General features: G+C 50.1%; 1 protein-coding gene across 5 annotated transcripts in view; it reads left to right on the forward strand.

Moving 5' to 3' along the window:
* Positions 1-20,534, forward strand: part of SLTM (SAFB like transcription modulator) — a 280,914-nt gene that overhangs the window by 82,367 nt on the left and 178,013 nt on the right. For all 5 annotated transcript variants that reach the window (XM_085643750.1, XM_085643749.1, XM_085643748.1 and 2 more), the window contains one exon: positions 17,822-17,970. In XM_085643750.1, coding sequence (XP_085499876.1) covers positions 17,822-17,970 — 149 coding nt within the window. The remainder of the gene's footprint in view (positions 1-17,821; positions 17,971-20,534) is intronic.

Genomic DNA, 20,534 nt, shown 5'->3' on the forward strand with positions numbered 1-20,534 from the left:
TCTGTCACAGCGGACTCCATCATTGCGTCAACTGCCAGGAAAAGGGCTAATGTCCTGGCAACCTCTGGCCCACCACCAGACAAGGAAAGCAGGAGGCTGGACCGGACTGGGAGGAAGATTGAGAGAAGCGCGTCAATGCACTGGCGCATGGCGAACTCCAATGCCCTACTGAACAGACACCAATACCAACATTGGGACAAAATGGGGGAGCTAATCAAGCACCTCCCCGAACAATACCAGCAAAGAGCCTTGCACCTGGTGGAGGAAGGGAAGAATATCGCAAATTCTTGCCTTAAAACTGCCTTGGATGGAGCCGAAACATCAAGCAGGTTGATGGCAATAGGGATAACGGAAAGAAGGCAGGTCTGACTCAGGATCTCAGGCTTGAAGCCGGAAGTCCAGAACAACATTCTGAACACCCCTTTCAACGGGGAAACGCTGTTCGGAGCCCCGGTGGATGAAAAACTCACCCAGCTCAAAAAGAACGAAACAGCAAGGTCCATGGGGGCCCTGCAATTCAGAGGGATGACAAGAGGTACCCTGACACGGAGACCATACGGAAGGGGTGGAAACCAGCCGGGAACGTCACACCAGACATTCCAGCAGGGCCACCAGGGCGACAATCAGGGGCAGCAGAAACAAAATTGGCAGTACCAGCCTCGGGGCCAGTCCTTTCGCAGTAGAGGGAACGGACTAGGGCAAAGACTAAGAGGGAGAGATCAACCCACCTCAAAGTGACTTTCGCCCAGCGAAGCGTGCTCACCAACAAGATGCCTCCGAGAAGAGAGCACAAAAAATTCAACAAGAGTGTTACACAGACCAAACGCCAACAAGCATGCTACACCAGTAGGCAGCAGGCTGAGACGTTTCCTTCAGGAATGGAAAAAGATAACAGACAAATGGATACTCCACATCATTCAGTTTAGATACTGCATAGAGTTGGAAAGGAAACCACTGAACAGGAAACCAAAGAGAAGGGAACACTCAGGACAGGAGCTAGTGCAACTCTTAAAATAAGCACAAGAGCTACTCCAAAAGGAGGCCATAGAACCAGTACTATTCAAAGAAAGGAACAAGGGAGTGTACTCAAACTACTGCCTGGTACTAAAGGTGGACGAAACACTAAGAACCATCCTGGATCTACGTTCCTAAACAAGTACATAAGGACACAAATTCAAAATGACGTCCCTACAAGAGGTACACCCTCAGATGAGAGACAGACACTTCATGTCCACCGTGGAACTCAAAGATGCATACCTGCACATCCCAATGAACAGGCGGCACAAACATCTGTTAAGATTTACCATCAACCAAGATCACTACCAGTTCACAACCATGACATTCGGACTAAAGTCCGCCCCAAGGGTTTTCACAAAATGCCTTGCGGCAGTGGCGGCGAACCTGCGGAGGGAAGGGATTCATGTATTCCCTTATCTCGACGACTGGCTAATAAAAGCAAGTTCACGCGAAAGATGCGAGGAACACGCACAGCGGGTCACAAGGACGCTAACAAAGCTGGGATTCTCCATACACTGGGGGAAATCCTCAATGGAACCGGAACAGATGAAGATCTTCCTGGGGGCACATATCACCATACAGAAAACGGTGATCCCCAGCGACAAGAGAACAATGGCCCTGCTGAGGGAGACGCGCCTCTACCGGAAAGGGCGAGCTCTGACAGTGAGGACAGCAAGCAAGATCATGGGGATGATTGCGTCATGCATTCACCTAGTCCCCAATGTACGCCTGCACATGCAGCCATTCCAGGAATGGCTGCAACAACAATGGTCACAAGCAACCGGAAGTTGGGAGGATCTAGTGGTTGTAACGCACACAATGCAAGAAGAGATAGCATGGTGGAACAAGGAGAACATAATAGGGAAGCCCTTAACACCACTAAGCCCAATGGTGACCATCACCACAGACACATCCCAGATAGGATGGGGAGCACTTATGAACAAGCTCAGAGTGAGGGGTCTGTGGACTCCAGCAGATGCGGTCAGACACATCAATTACCTGGATTTGAAGACCGTATCCCTAGCCCTGAAGGCCTACCAGAAAAACTGTACAACCAGAAGGTGTTGAAACAAACAGACAACATGACTACGATGTTCTACATCAACAAGCAGGGAGGAACACAATCATTCTCTCTATCCAACCTGGCTCAGGAGATTTGGAGATGGGCCATCCCACTCAAAATAGACCTGCTGGCCCTACACCTACCAGGGAAGGACAATGTGGAAGCAGACTGGCTCAGCAGGCAGACTTCAGCATCCCACGAGTGGGAGCTCAATGGACAGGAAACGCAAAGGCTATTCAGAAGGTTCGGTACACCGACGATAGACCGGTTTGCAACGCACCTGAATGCAAAATGCCAAAACTTCGCATCCAGGCAACCAGAAAAACAATCCCAGGGGAAAGCCCTATGGATAAGATGGTCAAAAACATTTGCCTACGCTTTTCCCCCCCAATACCACTGATACCCAGGGTACTCAAGTGCAGGACCAGCAACATGACACTGATCCTAGTAGCACCACAGTGGGTGAGACAGACCTGGTACTCACAAATAATGGAAATGGCTTAGGGGCCACCCCACAAGTTCACCAAAAGGAAGGACTTGTACTCCATGCAAAACGGAGAAGTTCTACACCCAGAGCCAGAGAGCCTTAGCCTAGCGGCATGGATCCTGAAGACATAGTTGGCACACCTTAAGCTACCACAAAGCGCCATGCAGCACCATGCGAGTGCTCCGGGAGGCAAGGAGACCAACGACACAAATGCTATGGGGAGAAATGGAAGAGGTTCACACAATGGTGCAGCAGAAACTGCAGAACAAGTTGACCAAGGAATCCACGGTGCTGAGATACCTCACACACCTACTAAAGGCTAAACTATGTTCATCCTCGCTAAGGGTACACCTAGCAGCGATTGTAGCTTAGACACGAGGTGAGACGGGGGAATGTTTCTTTACATCACAAGTAGTAAAGAGATTCCTGGAAGGGGCGAAAAGGATAGCACCACCAAAGAGGATGCCGCAGCCAGTATGGAACCTCAACATAGTCCTGACGGAACTTATGAAAGCACCCTTTGAGCCCATCTACAAGACCTCACTTCAAATGCTGACAATGAAGACAGCTTTTCTGGTGGCAATAACCTCGCTGCGCAGAGTAAGCGAACTACAAGCACTAACACTGCAAGAACCTTGCATCCAAATACACAAGGACCGGGTCGTAATGAGAACGGACTCACACTTCATGCAGAAGGTAGTGTCTGCATTCCATATGAACCAGACCAGTCAAATGCAGAGCTTCTTTCAGAACCCAGCCACAAGCGCAGAATGGGCACTGCACACTAGATGCAAGAAGGGCGGTGATGCACTACATCGAGAGAACCAAGGAGCACAGGAAAACTAAGTGTGAGAAAGTGGCTCTGTATATACTGTTCCCTAATAGGTACAGGGTGTACAGAGTCCACAGTCCCCCAGAGGCTGATAGAGGTCAAAGTTAGGTATGACCTTACTCTCAAAAGTGGTAGCTTGGTCGAGCAGTAAGGCAGTACCAGAGGACAGTGTAAAGCATTTATTGTACACACTCAGTCAGCAAATGGTTTCACACACTCAATAACTGAACTCTAGGCCAATGGTTTATATATATATAAAATATATGCTTGTTTTATTTTTAGAACCACAAAAGGGGGTAAAAATATACTTTCTCAGAATGAGAGGTTGAATATAAATACTTTTGTTTTAAGCAATAAATTTGTGTACACAGTCACAGTTGGTTGCAATAAACAATCCTATTTCCTAAACATAACAATGCATTGAGCTCAATGGTAAATTCAGGTTATTTGTAATAAATTACTTTTCAGATTACTTTTGGAATTCCAGGTCTGGCTCCTAGAACCAGCCTGGGGTCAGTATTCAGAATCAAGTGATGAAAGTCGACTTAATAACTGTAATGATTTTTAAATAATATTTAGCTATTTCAAAAGTTAGCACTTAGAAAATATTTCACAGAAAACATTCAATGGATCTCTATGGCAAGAAATTCAAATTGCAGGTAGAGTACTTTATCGTTACTTTAGTAATCCAGGACTGGGTGCCTAGACCCAGGACTGGGATCCTTATCAAAAGCAGGTAAGTAATTTCGTTTGCAGAAATGGTACGATTTTAAAAGAATATTTCAAATTTGCAAAAATAGACACTTAGAAGAAATTTCACAGAAAAGCAGACAATGGTTTCCTATGGGAGAAAAATGAGTTAGAGGTAAGTATAGTTGTGAACACTTTTCAGGGTCAGGGCTGGGCACCAAGATCCAGCACTGGGAGCTCACCTAGGAGCAGGTGAGTAAATTCGTGTTCGAGGCATGTGGGCTGCTGAATTCATATCTGTGCATAGATCGCCGCCTAGTGTTGGGTCCGGATGTTTGCACGTTGTTGTCCTGGAAGAGTCTTCGAAGTATCCTTGGATAGGTGACTCCTCCCCTGGACTACAGTGCGCATGGGCATCCTCTCCATCCTCAGATTGTTTTATTCCGCCATTGGGTTCGGATGTGCCATCTTAACTCCAGTTAGGAAAAAGTTAGTCGAGGCCAAAAGGCCTTTAGTTCGCGTCGGTACTGTTCACTCGATCGGTTTCGACCCTACCGGTTAGCTTACTAACTTCGGAAACAACTTTTCGCTTTTTACCTGACCATCGACAACACAGACGATTGAGTCGAGGACACCATTCAAGAGGTGCCCGGTATGCAATGCGAAATATCCCCATATCGACGTCCACCCGGTGTGCAACAAATGCTTGTCGCCGGACCACGACGAATCGACATGCATGGCCTGTGCCCGGTTCCGTTCCAAGAAGACTCTACGGAATCGTCGAGCGGCGAGACTCGAAGCGCAGCACGCGGCACCGGCCCCGGCAGACATCTTCAACGACGAAGATGTCGAGGAGTTGGAAATCCTACCCTCCAATCCCGGTTCCGAACATGACTCCGGTTCGGACGACGTCGACGAATCACTCTTTCGCAGAGATGAAGACAACGCCGAGGTAGGAGACGACGATGAGGCCTTAGGGGCCGAAGAGAGTAGCTCCAATGACGAGCAAGGCCTACCCGTTCAGACTGACGAGGGCCCAGTGCCACAGTCTATGGCTCCGGTCGAGGGATCGCCTTCGGGCCTTACCCGAGACCTATCCCGCGGTTCTTCGGCCCCGCCCTCGGGCCCGGCCTCGGACGTTCAGCGGCAGCCATTATTACCTACACCGGCTGGTTTCCCTTCTACCAAACCGAAAGCTGCACCGGTACAAATGAAACCGAAACCGAAAGTGGCGCTAGTCGGATCGAGGCCTTCCACACCTCCGACGCCGGAGTCGGCATTCGGAAAAAGGCCCTCGGTGCCATCAACCTGCTCGGCTCTCGGCGCCATCGACTCCTAAACCAAAGGTCATACCACCTGCTGCGTCTCACGTCGCTTCCACGGCAACACCGAAGCCTCCTGCATCGAAGACGTCGACTGCCATTTCCGCCCCTCGACCCGATGACCCACCGGCGCCGAAAAAGTCCACGGCCGCCTCTAGCAACCTGGTGGGCGCTAAGGCCTCGAAAGCGCTTCACGCGCGAACCGTTGCAGCACAAAGCAGCAAAACCCAAGCGGTCCTCCAGGACACATCGGGCTCCGGCCCACTAAAAGCTCAAACAGCCTCTTCGGCGCCAGCCAACATAACTTTTGGCCTGCCGCCATCCACGATCCCGAAAATGTTCCAACTCAGGACACGGGTCACCCACACCACGGTTACACCTGCTGAGACATCTCCGTCACGTTACATCGACGCCGACACCGGCAGGATGGTTATCCATGACCGGAGGATAACTTCAGAGCCACCCTTGGACCCTTTCAGGATCCCACTAAAGAGAAAGCTGCCTGTGGACTCAGAACCTGTGCTTTGCGAATCTTTCGACTCGCCCTACCAGGACCCACTATCATTCTCTCCCACACACACCGACACGGATGCGTTGGCAGACTATATGGATGACCAAGTCCCTTACCACGGAGACATGGACCCTGATGACCAACAGGACCCTGATCAAACTTGGGGCGACCCTGCAGACCCCAGTGCACCTCTAGATGCACAGGACCCACAACTCTAGAGCGAAAACATCTCCGACAGAGGACACTGCAGCGTTCAACGCTCTTATTGAACGTGCTGCAAATAATCATGACGTGCAGCTTCACTCTGACACCGTGGAAGACGACTTCCTTATGGACACTTTCGCTTCCTCGGAAAGCCATGTAAAGACTCTGCCCATGCTGACCTCTGATCTCTGGCAAGCGAGTTGCCGCCCAGGCTGCCAACATATGGCGCATAGCCAACACTCAAGCGCTCCTCGCTCGCTACGATAGAGCGCACTGATACAATGGAGCAACTACTCCAACATCTCCCTGACCAGTTCAAAGAAGGTGCAGAAATTCTTATCAGAGAGGGACAGCTACTCACAAATGCTTCCATCAAGTGTGCACTAGATGCCGCAGACACGGCGGCCAGGGCCATAAACACAAGCGTCATGCTGAGACGACATGCCTGGTTGCGAATCTCCGGGTTCAAACCTGAGGTGCAAAATTATATACTGAACCAACCTGTCAACCCCGACTATTTATTCGGGCCGGAGGTTGACACGGCCCTTGAGAAAATAAAAAAGGACACGGACACCGCAAAATCCATGGGGGCTCTCCAGACTCAGTCCTTTCGGAGCAGCTCCTTTCGTCGCCCCGGAAATAGAGGAGCAGGTAGAGGACAGGGGTCACAGCAGACATACAACAAAGGCAATACCCAAACCACCTACGATAAAAACACCCGGGGTGGATATCGTGGCTCCAGTACAAAGGGCAGAGGACGCGGCTACGGCAACACCAGGTCCTCCCCCCAAGAACAAGCAGTGACGCCCTCTCCCTTCCTCCCGACCACATAACACCTGTCGGGGGAAGGCTACAAAGGTTCCTGTCCACGTGGAACTCCATCACCACGGACAGGTGGGTCAAAGATATTATCAAATACGGTTACTGTCTAGAACTAACCTCCACTCCACCCACAATACCTCCAAAAAACCGTCCTATGTCCTCAGAGCACTTAACGCTCTTACAGCAGGAGGTGCAAAGTATGCTTCTAAAAGGCGCAATAGAGGTCGTACCCGTCCACGAGCAAGGTACGGGGGTGTACTCCCTGTACTTTTTAATACCGAAGGACGGGTCACTCAGACCTATATTAGACCTGAGACCCCTAAACAGATACATTCTTTCCGAGCATTTTCACATGCTCACTCTACAGCAAGTCCTCCCGCTGCTCAAGCAGGGAGACTTTCTAGCAACACTGGACCTCAAGGATGCGTATTTCCACATACCCATTCACCCATCACACAAAAAATACCTCAGGTTCACTGTTCAAGGACAGCACTACCAATTCAGAGTCCTTCCCTTCGGCGTGACAACGGCACCAAGGGTGTTTACAAAGTGCCTAGCTACTGTGGCGGCACATCTACGGAGGCAGCACATACACATCTACCCTTACCTGGACGACTGGCTCGTTCAAGCAAAGTCAGCCCAACAATGTGCCAGCCACATGTCCCGCACCATTCACCTCCTTCACAGTCTGGGGTTCTCACTAAATTACCCAAAATCCCATCTACAGCCCGCACACGTACAACAGTACCTAGGTGCGACTATAGACACTCTGGCGGCCACGGCTCAGCCCAATTTGGTGAGAATCAACAGCATGCAGATGCTGATTTCAAAGTTCAAACCTCAACACTCCCTTCCGGCGCGAGTGTTCATGCAGTTGATAGGCATGATGGCCTCCTGCATCTTCATAGTCCCACAAGCGAGACTACATATGCGCCCGCTTCAGGAGTGCTTGGCACGTCAGTGGAATCAGGCTCAAGGACAATTGAAAGACCTAGTGTTGGTGAGCGGTCGGGCATACAACTCTCTGCATTGGTGGAATCCACAAAACCTTTGCAAGGGCCGACCGTTCCAAGAGCCTGTTCCACAAATAGTACTGACAGCAGACGCGTCTCTCCAGGGATGGGGAGCTCATGTACTCCACTACACAGTGCAGGGACTATGGACGACACAACAGAAGAAAATGCACATCAACCTTCTGGAACTGATGGCAATCTTCCTAGCCATGAAGGCATTCAAAGTACATCTGTGCAACAAGGTCGTGTTGATCCGGACGGACAACATGACCGCAATGTACTACATACAGAAGCAGGGAGGGACGCACTCTCCACAGTTGTCTCATCTGGCTCAGAGCATGTGGAAGTGGGCCATTCAGAGGAACATGTTCCTCATGGCGGAACACCTCCCCGGCAAGGACAACCAAATGGCGGATCTGCTCAGCAGACACAGCCACCAGATGCACGAGTGGGAGTTACACCCATCAGTACTCCAGCCGTACTTCCAGCAGTGGGGTCATCCAGAGATAGACCTGTTCGCCACAAGCAAACGCAAAATGCCAAAGCTTTGCCGCCAGGTTCCCACATCCGCAGTCGCAGGGCAATGCGATATGGATGAACTGGTCCGGCAGATTTGCGTACGCTTTTCCCCCAGCACCGTTGATACCGCTGGTGGCTCGCAAACTCAGACAACACTCCCTAACACTCGTCCTAGTTGCTCCTACGTGGGCACGCCAGCCATGGTACACCACCTTCCTCGAACTTTCCGTGGTGCCGCATCAAAGGCTGCGGATCAAACCCGCGCATTTGACGCAGAACCATGGAGAGATTCAGCACCCAGATCCGCAACAGCTGAACCTGGCGATCTGGCTCCTGAAGTCCTAGAGTTTGGCTACCTCAACCTGCCACCTGACTGTATGGACATCATCAAGGAGGCCAGAAGACCCACTACAAGAGCTTGCTATGCAGCCAAATGGAAAAGGTTTGTTATTTACTGCGGTAATAATGACATTAACCCGCTGGACGCATCCATCCAAAACATCATTTGTTACCTCCTACACCTATACCGATGCAATCTGGCGTACACCTCTATACGTGTCCATTTGACCGCAATATCAGCCTATCTGCAAACCAGGCAGCACCTCTCTCTATTCAGAGTGCCTGCCATCAAAGCATTCTTGGAAGGACTCAAACGAGTCATTCCACCAAGCCACCCACCAGCTCCAATGTGGAACCTCAACCTGGTCCTCACACGCCTGATGGGTCCACCCTTTGAACCTCTCCACTCATGCGAGATTCAATTCCTCACCTGGAAAGTAGCCTTCCTGGTAGCGATCACTTCTTTAAGAAGAGTTAGTGAACTCCAGGCACTAACAGTTCAAGAGCCATTTATTCAGGTTCATGCCAACAGGGTCGTACTACGTACCAACCCCAAATTCATGCCCAAGGTAATATCGCAGTTCCACATGAATCAAACTATTGAACTGCCCGTTTTCTTCCCAAACCCACAAACTGTCGCGGAAAGGGCACTCCACACACTAGATGTCAAAAGGGCCCTCATGTATTACATCGACAGGACCAAACCCTTTAGGAAGACAAAATAACTGTTCGTTGCCTTTGCCCCACACCACAAAGGTAACGCCATCTCCAAAGCAGGGATAGCCAGATGGATAGTTAAGTGTATCCAAATTTGTTATCAAAAGGCAAAACGCACATTAACTATTCCCCCACGAGCCCACTCAACATGTAAGTTGGGGGCCTCCATGGCTTTTCTAGGAAATATTCCCCTGCATGATATATGTAGAGCAGCCACCTGGTCCACTACACACACATTTACCAAACACTATTGTGTAGATGTGCAATCAAAACAGCAGGCAGCTGTAGGACAGGCTGTTCTCAAAACCCTTTTTCAGACCGCTGCAGCTGGCACTGGTGGCCGCCGCTAATAGAGGGCACTGCTATACATTCTATGCACAGATATGAATTCAGCAGCCCACATGCCTCGAACTGAATATGCTACTTACCAGTATGCATCTGTTCTTGGCATGTAGGGCTGCTGACATTCATATCGCCCTCCCTCCTCCCCGGCGCCTGTAGCAGCTGCAGCTCTCAATTACTGTAAGCATGGTCATCACTTTCTGTATCTACTCCATCACTGCCACAATGGCGAAAAACAATCTAAGGATGGAGAGGATGCCCATGCGCACTGTAGTCCAGGGGAGGAGTCACCTATCCAAGGATACTTCGAAGACTCTTCCAGGACAACAACGTGCAAACATCCGGACCCAACACTAGGCGGCGATATATGCACAGATATGAATGTCAGCAGCCCTACATGCCAAGAACAGATGCATACTGGTAAGTAGCATATTCATTTTGTCACTTGGCTGATTTTTGGTGAATTTTTGCAGTTTTGAAAAGTTCACACTTAGAAGATTTTTGAAGAAAAAGCCAGTCAATGTTACCCTATGAGGAAAATGAAGTTAGCGGTTTAAGGGTAAGTACTCGACTGGCAGTGTTGAAATTCCGGGCATGGACTCAGGGGTCCCCCAGTGTCAGGTAGGTACAGTTGGTTCACCCTCAGCGGTTTCAGGACGGCCGGGTGCAGAGAGAGTTAGGCCCAATGTTATCCTATGAGGGATAGGGGGGGCCTTGGTTGGTGGCTGCTGTCTGGCAAGCCACGCGGCTGTGGGAGCTGGGCTCCTGGTCACTTACTCAGGGCAAGTGGGGAAGTAGGTTAGTGTCGAGAGGGCACTGCCAGGGCCACTTGGGCGGCTGGGTGCAGGGTGCTCTTGAGCCCTCGGGCGCTCAATGGAAATCAATGGGAATGTTCCGGTTTGGAAAAAGGCTGCAGGCTCGGGGACGAGGAGGTTTCAGGTGCCACCACCACTTCGAGAGGTAAGTTGGGTAGTTGTAGGTTAGGTGGGTACCCCGGGATTGGGCACAGGGGGCCGCAGGGCGCTGGGTGCAGGGGTGCCTTTTGACGTCGGGAATCTTACCCTCTGGTTGGTCGCGGCTGGGGTGGCACTTGGTTCTGAGGCTGCAGGCTCCTTCCGGGATGTCGAGGGGGGTCCTTGGGTGCCGGACTCTGGGTCACAGTCGCCGTGGGGTTGTCCTCTGGGTCTTTGTCCACTCCGGCACTGGCCAGGCTTGGCTGGTGCAGAGTGTGTTGGGTCCCCGGTCCCGGGCTGGTGCCAGGGATAGCAAATAGGTTTCTTGAGTAGAGCCTCTACTCGTGGGAGTCCCAGGGGCTTAGAGCTAAAGGGTAGCCAGGTCCTCCGGGGTTGGTGAGGTTGCTGGCCACGAGGGAATGCCGCGCTGGTGCAGGTTCGAGAGTCGACAGGCCGGTAGGGCTGGGGCCAAAGCAGTTGGTGTCTTCTTCTCTTTTTAGCAGCTGCAGGGCAGGTCCTTGTTCTTCTTGCTCTTCTTGTAGTTTTCTATCTGGAATCTGAGGAAGGAAGGTTCAGGGTGCCCCTAAATACTAGATTTAGGGGCGTTACAGGTAGGTGAAGGCCAGGGACCAATGGGTCCTTGTCCTGGGGTGGGTACACCCCCTATCCTGCCTCTCTCCTGTGGGAGGGGGGGCAGTAGCCTAATCCTGATAGGGTAGGGCCTCCCATCTTCAAGATGGCGGGAGCCCGGAGATGTGCTTCACCTCGCCTCCCCCACCTGAGGGGTGGGGTGGGCAGGCTGGCACATCCCCTGTCCTTGTATGGGGTTTCCGGCCAAGCTTCCTGCCAGAGTGGGGGGTTGCAGTGGCCTGGGTAAACTCCAAATGGCGGCATGCCTTTGAAGCTTCCCTTTGCTCATCCTGGGGGAGGAGATTTCTCACCTCACCCAGGATGTGCATTGTTGCAGGCCCGGGAGAGCAGGGGCTCTCCCACCCAGGGGTCCAGCAACGTGTCTGCTGTGTGGCAGCCTGGGCAGCCTCAGAGCAGACGTGGATTGCAAGTTAGCTGTAAGGGGGCATCTCGAAGATGCCCTCTGGGGTGCTTAGTACATTAAATCCTACACTGGCATCAGTGTGGGTTCAATGTGCTGAGAAGTTTGATACCAAACTTCCCAGGCTTCAGTGTTGCCAATATGGTGCTGTGGAGCTCGTGTTTGACAAGCTCTCAGCACCATGTACTCTTAAATGACAGCACTGCACTTACAGTGCCCAGGAATGGACCCGGGTACTGTAGGGGCACAGGGCTCCTGCTCCTGTGCCCACACCATAGGCGTAATGCACCCAGCTAGAGGGGTGGCTGACATATGCCTTGGCAGTGTAGGTGATGGGCATGGTACACAGTGATGTGTGCCATGTCGACTCTTTGTTTTGTCCTGCACCCAGACACTCAGCCTGCAAGGGCAGTGTGTGTAAGGGTACAGGGCCTCTGAGGGTGGCACAATGAGTGCTGCAGCCCTTAGAGGCCTTCCCTGGTCACAAGGCCCTGGGTACCTAGGGTACCATTTACTAGGGGCTGACATGTGGCTAGGGTTTGCCAATTTGGAGTTTGTGTGGTTTAAGGAAGGAACATAGGCCCTGGGCACCTGATTGGCAGGAACCCAGGGTACACTCAATCGAAGTACATTCAGCAATTTAGCAAAAAGTGGGGGCATACCATGCAAGAAAGATGGCACTTTCTCACACTAAGCAGTTTTGTGTCCTTCACAACCAGCTTCCTGGGTAGACCAGTAACAAATCGCCATCGCTCGATGGATCGCACTGATACAATTCTGCCACAAACAGGCAGGGCACGAACTATAGGAAGGGGCACGGCCCACTCCACAAGGAAGAAAGGAGCAACAATTGCCTTTCTGGCTAACACACCCATTCAAGACAAATGCCTGCCGGCAACATGGGCTTCAGTGCGCACATTCACTAAGCACTACTGCGTGGATATACAAATGAACAAGGAAGCACAAGTAGGACAGAAAGTGCTTCAACGACCAACGCTCATCTTCCACCCAGCCGCCACAAAGATGACAAACCGCTACAAAGTCTATGCACAGCATAGTGAATCCAGAAAGATTCATGCTGCAAAACGAATAGTTTCTTACCTGTTGGTGTAGTTTTGCAGCTTGAAGATCTTTCAGGATTCACTAGCAAACCCACCCACCTCCGCCAGAAAGATGAGGCTGGAGCAGAAGGTGGAAAGACGGAGAATAGAAAACAAGACTTTTAGAAGCGTGTAAAAGGATCTGATTAAGGAGAAAATAATAAAATTGCCTAGGATTCAAAAAGAAAAAAGAATCCGAAAATGGCGCCACGAGGTGGGAGCTTCTGCAGGAAGTGTGCCGTCACGAGAGGTACACCATATGGTGGGATGTCGACGCCCACCTGGGCTACAAAAAAAAGACTACGATTACAGACCTAACCACCAGACTGCGGAATAATGCAAAGCATAGTGAATCCAGAAAGATCTTCAAGCTGCAAAACTACACCGACAGGTAAAGTATTCGTTCTCCTCACAGAGGCATGCAAGCTGCAAGGACAGTGGCATGGTCCCTGTGACTGGATCCCCTCTTCAGCTCCCAGGCACTAGATACCCAGGGTGCAACTTACTAGGGATTTACATGGGGGGCAGACGTACCAATTGTCTTTTTGGAAGAAGCACTGGCACATGCGACCTGGATGAAAGGACCCTGTGCACTACAATTAAAACAACATCAAAACCAGGCAAAAATAGGGGGCGAACAATGCTAAAAGGAACTTTCTTGCATTAGCCATCCTGCTTGGAGAACACAAGACCTCTGGCTGGAGTAGGCAGTGTTTCTGCCCTCAGAGCGTTGGCTCTCACCCTCAAGGGGGTGGGGGGTGTCAGTACCTAGTTAGTGATGGCAGTCAGCCTGCACAGTAGAGGTTGGTAGGTTTTCAGGGGTTACTTCTAAGGTACCCTCTGGGTGCAGGTATTAATAAATCCACTACTGGAATCCGTGTGGGTTTCTTAATACGAGATGTTTGATACCAAACAACCTTTGGTTCAGTTAAGCCATCATGTAGCTGGGGAACTCTTAATCTCCAGTGTCCAATACATATACTCAAGATAGCCAGTAAATGAGGAAGCTATGTCCAAGAATCGACATGGACATCCACAGAGCATATCTGCTTTTGCAGTCATGTCCTCCCATGTAATATAATGCACCCTGCCTTAGTGCTGTATAGGTGACTTGCATATATTGTATGCAATGTCTGCAGTCATGGCACTCAAGGTGTGCTATGTCGTGTCTTCACTTTTGTTTGCCCCTTGCAACGCAGCCTGCAAAAGTGTGGTGAGGGGTTCCCGAAGGGTAGCTGGCACAATACCTGCTCTTTAGTCTACCTGCTGTAGTTACCAGTGGTGCCAATTTACTAGGGACTTGCAGGTGTTGCTAAAGGTATTGCCTTTTGGGGAAACAATTGTATAGTAGTTGGGAAAGATCTGGCACGGGGGACCTGTATAGCAGTAATCCATTGCACGTTTGTCAAAATTGTATCAATTACCAGTCAGAAAGTTGGGGTGACCGTGTCCAAAAGGGGCACTTAGCTACATCAATGATACCACAGACTAAAGGTACCCATTGTGTGTTCCCAATAGTTGTTACCAACTATTGCCAACTAAGTATGCACATTTTTCTAGTAAGACTATTTAAAAATGGCCAACATTTCAAAAAGCATCATAGGGTCATGATGGACCCTCTAATATATGAAAGGTAGTCCGAAAAACAATTGGTGCTAATTAACTGCCATGCATCACCATTGTTGGTGGCAGTGGGGGCTCTCCAGGTTAGGAAAAACAATGGTTGGATTAGTGCAAGTTAGTCCTAATGATAGATCCCCGCGTCTCAATCAATTTTGGCAGTGGGAGCAGATAGGATATTGCCCGTAGTATATTTTCTCCTCGAGGCCCAAGCGTGCTGCCACCTACAATGCCTTCTTACCCCCGCCTGAGACCCTTCGCTTACTTCAAGACGTGCATTGCATGGGAGACCTACCACGCTGGTGTAGGAAGGTGGCTCTGTATCTACTATACCAAAGTGAGGTATAGTGTGCAGAGTGCAGTGGAACCCCAAAGGTAGGCAGAGGAAAAGTTAGATAGAAACTTGCTCTCTATTTGTGGTAGTGTGGTTGAGCAGTAAGGCAGTATCAGAGGACAGTGTTAAGCATTTGTTGTACAATCAGCAAATGAATTCACAGGTAAGTTACTTTTTGGATTTCTTTACTTACTCGGAATAGTATACCTGGATATTACTCTTGGGTATATCCTGCAAACAGATGTAAAATCGTTTTTGTTAGTGTAATTTTAAGGAATTTTTTTTAGTTTTCAAACTCCACCATGTTATCCTATGGAGGAAAATATGATTCTGTTTTGAGGCAAGTATTTGGTAGTGGGATTTGAGGTTCTGAGGGTAGACTCTGGGGCCCCCTCAGGGTCCGTGATGCACTCTCATTGCACCCTCAGCTGCACCAGGGCGGCCGGGTGCAGTGTGAGGCCCAATGTTATCCCATGGGGGATATTAGGCCTTCAGTTGGTGGCTGCTGACGAGCAGGCCACTTGGCTGTGGGAGCAAAGCTCCTGGACTTTAGCTCAGGGCAAATGGGGAAACAAGCCAGCACAAAAGGGGCAGCTGGGTGCAGAGTGCTGTTTGGGCGTCTGGTGCCCTGTTTTCAATTGGGATTTTCGGTTTTAGTTTTTAGCTGCAGGCTCGGTCCAGGAAGACTTCCGGGAGGAATAAACAGCTGGGCAGGTAAGTTGGAGGGCTCGTGTACGTAGGTGCACCTTGGGTTCCTTTCTCTAGGGCGCAGAGCGGCTGGATACAGGGGTGTCTTAAGGTCGGATTTCACCCTACTGGTCCACTCGTGGGGGTGTTTCTGTGCAAGATGGCTAGCCCTGAAGAGAGGGCTTTACCTCCTCCTCCACCTGAGGGGTGGAGTTGGCAGAGGTGGGCACTCCTTCTGGGCTGGCTAGTTTTTCCCACCTGTCTTCCCGACGAAAAGGAGGGGAGACAGGAAGAGGGCCTGCTCCTGATAGCAGGAGAGGCTGGGGGTGAGGGGTTGCATTACAAAGGCTGCCAGGCCTTTGATGCTCCCCTGCCACAGATCACTCTTCCTGGCCTGGGGGTGGTGTGAACATCTCCGCCCAAGAAAGGCCTTGTTTCTGGGCTCAGACCCTAGGTGTCCAGAAACTTGTCTCGTGGTGGCAGGCTGGTGTGTACCAGTCATGGAGCCCACCAGAGGCTGGTTGTTTTTCAGGGGGCATCTCTAAGATGCCCTCTCTGTGCATATTCATTAAATCTCACACTGGCATCAGTGTGGGTTTAATGTGCTGAGAAATTTGATTCCAAACTTCAGTTTTTTCAGTGTAGCCATTATGGTGCTGTGGAGTTCGTAATGACTAACTCCCCGCACCATATAGTGTTAATGGTGGCACTGCATTTACAATGTCTAAGAATGGACTTGGACACTGAAGAGGGACAGGGTTCATGCACCTGTACCCTCACCACTGGTATAGTGCACCCATCTAGAGGGGTGACTGATCTATGCCAAGGCAGTGGGTTGTAGGCATGGCACACAGGGATGTGTGCCATGTGGACTCTACACTTTGTTCTGCACCAAAACAAGCAGCCTGCAAAGGCAGTGTGTAGAGGTACAGGGCCTCGAAGGGTGGCACAGTAAGTGCTGCAGCAGTTAGAGTTCTTCTCTGGTCACAATGCCCTGGGTACCTGTGGTACCATTGACCAGGGGCTGACCTCTGGCCAGAGATGCCAATTGGGTTAGTTTTGGGGAAAGAACACGGACCCAGGGCACATCAGGTAAAAGTGCATCAGTAGTCTGGCAAAAGGGGGGGTGGCTTACTGCAACAGAAACCCACTTTCCTACAGCTGGGACACTTAACCACGCTCCGAGACCTAGCCGCTGGTATGTCTTACTTCCCATCTACATACTGAAATGGTAATAGTGGTGATGTGCACTTGTAGTATCCTTCAACGGATTTAATGTGCTTACACTGGCCTTGTATATATTAGTCACTTGGATATATTGCTCATAGTGACTGTAGTGATGCTGAGCCTATTGTCCTTGAGAATCGAGATGAGAATGTAAATGGTGTATTTGAGTATTAATATTGCCCAAGGGAATTTCATTATTTAATCCTGTGACATCCGTTCTGAGTGTATGAACCCAATATTCAAAATTTAACAGGTTTTGTCATATCATTGTGGAAAGGATTCAGTTTCTCAAAAACCTACCATACCAAATGTGCCCTGCCTCAATAGTGTTATAGTGGTGTTACGTTTGCAACTAATGATGATTCGATGTTCTGGAATTCTCGTCAGCGCATTTGTCACCCGTACATATTTAAAGTTGCAGGAGCATATGATAACATTTTTTTAAGTTAGTCTTAAGTTTCTGAGACCCAGGTCGATCTGTTATTTTCTTGAACACTTTTTTTTTTTTTTTTTCCGGGTGTGTTTGGCTGGTATGGACCAGAATATCTTTGTTTCTGGCTTTCTTGAATGAACCCATAGGCTTTTATTTAATTTTTTTTTTTTTTAGACTAAGGCTTCCTTCTTACAGAAGCTCCCCAGTTTGCATATATGACTTTCCGTCGCTTATTTGACCATGTGCTGTAGGTTGTGACAAGTCTGTTTTGATCGGCTATCTATGGTAGCAAAGACATGGTCCCTATTGTTGGTCATTCTCTCTTGTACATCAGTCGTGAATATTCACCGTTAAAGTAAGGCTGCTGCTTATATAATAGTTTCCAGGTTTACCACAAGGAGGTGCAAACGCCAGTCATGTTTCTTAAGGACTACGGGTAACTTAGAACTACAGATGTATTCACCAATGTACTTGTAATGTCTCTTCGGTGAATAATTTTTATTTAGTAGTATTTTAAAACTGCCTCTTTTCTTCTTAGGAGCCAATTAGGAATAAGTCTTTTCCAAGCAAAATGAAGTATGAGTACCAAGGTAAAAAAATGATGCCATTTGAAAGGATAAAAGCATATCGCATCAGAGAACACTTGGACCGGGTTGATAGACTTCGTCGTGCTGTAGAACTGAGAAGGTATGTTTCTGAACTCACATTTCTATTTTATTTTTGTCTGAGCTCTTTGTGCAGGAACTCCATTTATGGCATTCAAAATTGCCAATAATGATACTTTTGATATGCGTATTTATCACCTTGTGATTTGCCTTGTGTAAAAGTGGGTTTCTGTTGCAGTAACCCCCACACCTTTTTTTAATAGCAGATGCACTTTTCCTTGTTGTGCCCTGGGCTCCTGCCAATCAGGTGCCCAGGGTCTGTGTTCCTTCCCTAAAAACTGCCTAACAGCCAAAATCCAAATTGGCAAACCCTGGCCACATGTCAGCCCCTGGTAAATTGTACCCAGGGCCTTGTGACCAGGGAAGGCCTCTAAGGGCTGCAGCACTCATTGTGCCACCCTTAGAGGCCCTGTACCCTAACACACACACACTGCTCTTGCAGGCTGAGTGTCTGGATAGAAGACAAAACCGAGTCGACATGGCACACATCCCTGTGTGCCATGCCCACAACCTACACTGCCATACATCAGCCACCCCTCTAGCTGGGTGCCCTATGCCAGCGGTGTGGGCACAGAGGCAGGAGCCCTGTGCCCCTACAGTACCCAGGTCCATTCCTGGGTCCTGTAAGTGCAGTGCTGCCATCTAAGAGTATAAGGTGCTGGGAGCTTGTCAAACACGAACTCCACAGCACCATAATGGCAGCACTGAAGACTGAAGTTTGGTATCAAACTGTTCAGCACATTAAATCCCAGACTGGCATCAGTGTGGATTTAATGTACCAAGCACTACAGATGGCATCTTGGAGAGGCCCTCTGAAACCTAAACCTACAATCCACGTCTGTTCTGAGGCTGCCTAGGCTGCCACACAGCAGACATGTTGCTGGACCCCTGGGTAGGAGAGCCCCTGCTCTCCTGGGTCTGCAACAATGCACATCCTGGGCGAGGTGCTAAATCTCCTCCCCCAGGATGGGCAGGGGGAAGCTTCAAAGGCATGCCACCTCTGAGCTTCCCCAGGCTACTGCAACCCCCCACTCTGGCGGGAAGCTTGGCCGGAAACCCCAAATAAGGACATGGGATGTGCCAGCCTGCCAACCCCCACCCCTCAGGTGGGGGAGGCGTGGTGAAGCACATCTCCGGGCTCTTAAAGATGGGAAGCCCTGCCCAATCAGGACTAGGCTACTGTCCCCCCTCCCACAGCAGAGGCAGGATAGGGGGTGTACCCACCCCAGGACAGGGACCCATTGGTCCCTGCCCTTCACCTACCTGTAACACTCCTAAATTTAGTATTTAGGGGCACCCTGAACCTTCCTTCCCCAGATTCCAAAATCCGAAGAAGAGCTGGAAGAAAGATGACCTGCCCTGCAGCTGCTAAGAAGAGGAAGACACCCAACTGCTTTGGCCCCAGCCCTACCGGCCTGTCGACCCTTGAACCTGCTCATGCTCCAACCCGGCATCTCTTGTGGCCAGCAACCTCACAAACCCCGGAGGACCTGGCTACCTTTTGACTCAGCCCCTGGGACTCCCATGAGTAGAGGCTCTACTCAATCTACTTCTAATCCCTAGCAGCAGCCCGGAACCGCAAACCCAGCACACTCTGCACCATTCAAGCCTGGCCTGTGCCGGAGTGTACAAAGACCACGAGAACGACCCCACGGCGACTGACCCAGAGTCCGGCACCCAAGGACCTCCCTCGACACTCCTGAAGAAGCCTGCAGCCCCGGAATAAGGTGCCCCCCCAAAACACGATCAACAGAGGGTAAGATTTCCCGAGACCAAAAGGGCACCCGCGGCCCCCTGTGCCCAATCCCGGGGTACCTACCTATTCTCCAACTGCCCAACTTACCTCTCTGTGGTGGTGGCACCTGAAGAATCCTCGTCCCAGAGCTTGCAGTCTTTTTCTAAACCAGAGATTTCCCATTGAAATCAATCGAGCGCCCGAAGGCTCAAGCCACCCAGCCGCCTGAGTGGCCATGGCAGTGCAACCTCTACACCATCTACTTCCCCACTTGCCCTGAGTAAGTGACCAGGAGCCCAGCTCCCACAGCCGCGTGGCCTGCTAGTCAGCAGCCACCAACCAAGGCCCCCCCTATCCCTCGTAGGGTAACATTGGGCCTAACTCTCTCTGCACCCGGCCGCCCTAGTGCCGCTGGGGGTGAACAAACAGTACCTACCTGACTCTGGGGGATGCCTGAGTCTATGCCCAGAACCTCAACTCTACCAGTCGAGTACTTACCTTTAAACCAATAACTCAATTTTCTTCATAGGGTAACATTGACTGGCTTTTTCCTGAAATTTCTTCCAAGTGTGGACTTTTCAAAACTAAAAATATTCACCAAAAATCAGCCGAGTAACAAACAAATACTCACCTGCTCTTAGGTGAGCTCCCAGTGCTGGATCTTGGTGCCCAGCACGGACTCTGAAAACTACTTACAACTGTACTTACCCGTAACCCAATTTTCTTCCATAGAAAATCATTGACTGTTTTTCTTTGAAATTTCTTCTAAGTGTCAATTTCTGCAATCAATAATTAATCTTTAAAAATCGTATAATATCTGAAAACGTAATTACTTACCTGTTTTGGATAAA

Source organism: Triturus cristatus, chromosome 3_1, assembly GCF_964204655.1.
Source record: "Triturus cristatus chromosome 3_1, aTriCri1.1, whole genome shotgun sequence".
NCBI classification, from domain to species: Eukaryota; Metazoa; Chordata; class Amphibia; order Caudata; family Salamandridae; genus Triturus; species Triturus cristatus.